Source organism: Helianthus annuus, chromosome 13 (assembly GCF_002127325.2).
Source record: "Helianthus annuus cultivar XRQ/B chromosome 13, HanXRQr2.0-SUNRISE, whole genome shotgun sequence".
In the NCBI taxonomy this organism is placed as follows: Eukaryota; Viridiplantae; Streptophyta; class Magnoliopsida; order Asterales; family Asteraceae; genus Helianthus; species Helianthus annuus.
Window position 1 is genome coordinate 113,709,837 of NC_035445.2, and position 3,674 is coordinate 113,713,510.

General features: G+C 38.4%; 1 protein-coding gene across 1 annotated transcript; it reads right to left on the reverse strand.

Moving 5' to 3' along the window:
• Window positions 1–1,333: 1,333 nt before the first annotated feature.
• Window positions 1,334–2,149, reverse strand: LOC110901497. Its single transcript, XM_022148322.1, has one exon. It carries the CDS (start codon window positions 2,147–2,149, stop codon window positions 1,334–1,336), a length of 816 nt encoding a protein of 271 aa, XP_022004014.1.
• Window positions 2,150–3,674: the final 1,525 nt, after the last annotated feature.

The window sequence follows — 3,674 nt, forward strand, 5'->3', positions numbered from 1 at the left end:
AGCAAGTAAGCGGAGATCATGGGGCAAGTGTCGCCGCCCCCTGATTGGTGCCACATAGGCGTCCTTATGTACTCTCTATCTCCTGCACGTCAGATGATCGTGGAGCACGATTAAGCACAGCCTGGAGGACGCAGATTGGCCCTTTTCTTCTGCCACTTGTACCTTGCTTACTTTCTGAAGTGGCCCTGCGCCATAGCCCTGCACGACCCTTGCTGAACAAGTAACTAGCCCGCGCAGGGTATGGGTGGTTGAAGGCTCTTATTCAGAATGTTTAAGTATAAAATTGATGCTCTTTTCTTGTTCAGACCTCGCGCAAGGTTAATCCTGTTGAAGTAACCCGCGCGAGCCTGGGTTTGAACCTCTTGCTGAGTAAGGAGCATGGTCTCGCGCGCGACCTGTAAGAAGGTTCGCGTGGCTTTTTGGGACCATACCCCTTCACCTCCAAAACTTCCTCTCCTATATATGTTCATTGTATTCCTTTGTAAAATACACACCTCAATCAATAATATTAATCTCTTTATCCTTGTTATTCTCTCATATTCTTTTGCTATTAGGCTAGTTTCACAACACGTTATTAGCACGAAAGTGCTCTCCATAACCCTAATTTCTTGAGCCGCCGCCGCCCTATTAACGTTGAAGATCATTGCGACACCACGGTAGCCAATCAAGTTACCAAGCACTGTTTCTGTTACCGTTGTTTTCTGCACTGTTTTCTACGGTTATGAAAGAACCTAACATCGTTCGTGGTATGCTCCTTCTCAATTCCTCCAGCTAACGAATCTTTCTCTCTCGTAAGTCACGTTTATCTGCAAAAGTTTACTAATTCTTATATATTTACATAGCAACCCCTCTATTTTAGTTCTATGATTAATTGACTAAAAAAACTATTTTAATGATTTAATTAGTAATAGTAATATTTATAAAAACGATATGTGTTTACCCAATCGGGTTTGTGAAAGCAACTAGTTACAAACTTACAAGCCATCATAATTAATCAAACAGTTATTTACGTACGTTTGTTTTAGCTTTATATTTTTAATTGTTGCCAATAATTAATGAGTCAAATTGAAATTTTATATGAAATTTTAATTAGAGTAAACTGCCATTTTGGTCAGTGGCGGATCCAGGAATATTTTTCACTGGGTTTACTTTTTTAGATACTCCAACTTCATGTGAATGAACATAAAGAATTTCGGGTCGGTTCGATAGTTCGGATCGGGTAAGGTTCACCACATAATAAAAGTAAGATACAATGATGAAAAGAAAATCGTCATTAGAAATTTAAAATCACATAATATAAAATACGATAGTCTTTACAAATAAAAAAAACTACCTAAAGTTGTTGACGACGAGTTTTCATCTTTTGAAAACGTTGCATTACACTCTCAACGGAAACTTTTTGTAAGAACTCCTTTTCAATGTAACAAATGCAAGAATCGTTCATGTATCCATCACCCATCCTATTACGTAATTCTGTCTTCACAAGCTTCATTGAAGAAAAACTCCTTTCAACACTAGTCGTTGCAACCGGTAAAACTAGTGACAACTTTATTAAACGATAGACCAACTGATACTCAATGTGTTTCCTTGTTTCCACCATCCTTTTGGCTAGATCACTAACCCCATTCAGGTTATCAAACCGACTTTCTTTTTTCATATTAGAAATGTAGTGGCCGAGTTCATCGATAAGCTTATCTTTTTCATCAAAGGTAAAATCATACGGATACATTTCGGCCAACTTTAGCAAATTTAGTTTATTAAAGGAACTAAAATTATCACGCGGGCTCAAAGAACTCATACATGTAAGCAAGTTAGTGGTTACCTCGTTAAAACGGTTTCCAAGCTCTTGAATTTGCATGTCGAGAATCGTATTGAAATTATTGACCACAAAATGATGACGATTGGTGATGTTGGTCTTTGTTCTTCTGTTTTTCGGGTCAACATACTCATCTTCCATGTTAATCATCTCAATATCATACTTGTCACAAAAGGATGTAACATCTTTTAAAAGTGAGTCAAAACCTTCAAGTCGATACCTTTGTAATTCTTCTTTGGTTGATCTAACTAGCTCAACTGCATTCAAAATATCTTGATTCTTTCTTTGAAGAGCGACACACAATAAGTTAGTAACTCCCAAGATATGTTTCATCAAATGTAAATTCAGGTTTAAAAACCCCAATTCAAGTTTATTCAGCACCAAGTTTAACTAACAAATTCAGGTTTAAAAACCCCAATTCAAGTTTAAAAACCCCAATTCAGATGTATAACAAACTGAAACTTTCAGGCTTCAGCACCAATATTAACTTAAAACAAACAGATGTATAAGTGTATAACAAACTATAATCATAAATCACTGATGTAATCAAAATTCTAACCTTAATCAATCGCTGATTCGTATAAGAAAAACAAAGTGTCGGAACTCGGAAGGCGGAGGCAAAGGCGGAGCGGCGGCAGCAGACGACGGCAATCGGCGGAGAGGTGGAGCTGCTGATGTTGTTGACTTGTTTCTGTAGTCTGTTGTGTTGTGCGGCATATGTTTGGACGTTTGGTGATATAACCCTAAATGGGTTTTATTACATTAAAGAAAAAAAATTAAAAGAGAAATAATAAAAAAGAACGGAACAAAAAGGAGTTGAAACGGGATTCGAACTCGGGTGTATCAGGAAGAAAAGCGCGGACATAACCAGTGGAACCAAGGCTTTTTTTGTTTACGGGTTCCCTTTATAATTTACTTATGGGTTCCTTTTCAGTTTCTTATATATATTTACACTAAAAATTAAAAACCGAATGGGTTCCCGGGAACCCGTACTTTCTACATAAGTCCGCCCCTAATTTTGGTCCCTGTGGTTTGGGCAGTTTTGCCATTTTAGTCCAAATCTTAAACTTTTTAAATTTGAGTCCCTGTGGTTTGCATTTTGTTGCCATTTTAGTCCAAATCTAAAAAACTCTCAATTTTGACTGTTTCAACATCCCTTTTTTTATCTTTATCTGCAGGGGTAGTTTTGTCTATTTAATTTTCAATAAAACAATTTCTTTATTAAAAAACCCCACCAAATAAATACCCCCTAATCTTCAACCTCCCAATCGAAAACCTCCCCACAACAACTCACCCAAAACTCAACACTCTTTCTTTCAGGCAAAACCCAACTTTTAACACCACTCCATGACTCCAAAATAGACATGCAATCCCTATCCACCAACAACCCAGTTCTTAAAAACCCATGTTCGACCCGGTTCTGGGGACAAACGGGTCGGATGGTGACGTCATCGAGAGAATGAGAGGGTGAGAGATTAAAACCCTTGAAACAGAGTGCTGATTTTTTGGATAATGATATGGCTTTGGATTTGGATTCTAGGGTTTCGAAGTGGACTCTACCGAAGCCTCTTGACTTCTAGTTTTTGTGGTCCGAGGAGATTTCGCAGGCGAATATTGTGGAGCTTCCGGTGTGGGTTTCGAGGAAGGTAAGGAGGTCTTGGGCAGTGGCTGATAGGGGAATGTTGGTGACTCTTACGGTAGTAATGGTGGTGGCTTGTTCTACCGCCATTGTTGTGCGGGAGATGGTGATCAGATGTGGTGGTTTTAGAGGGTTTTTGGGTGAAAAGGATATTGAAAACGAGAAAACTAAGCTACACTTGTTTGGGACTTTTTGTCAATGGAAAGAGTGTTGACTTTT

Bases quoted from the DNA above. Each gene is read 5' to 3' on its own strand.
- LOC110901497 (XM_022148322.1), bottom strand. From the start codon at position 2,149: ATGAAACATATCTTGGGAGTTACTAACTTATTGTGTGTCGCTCTTCAA.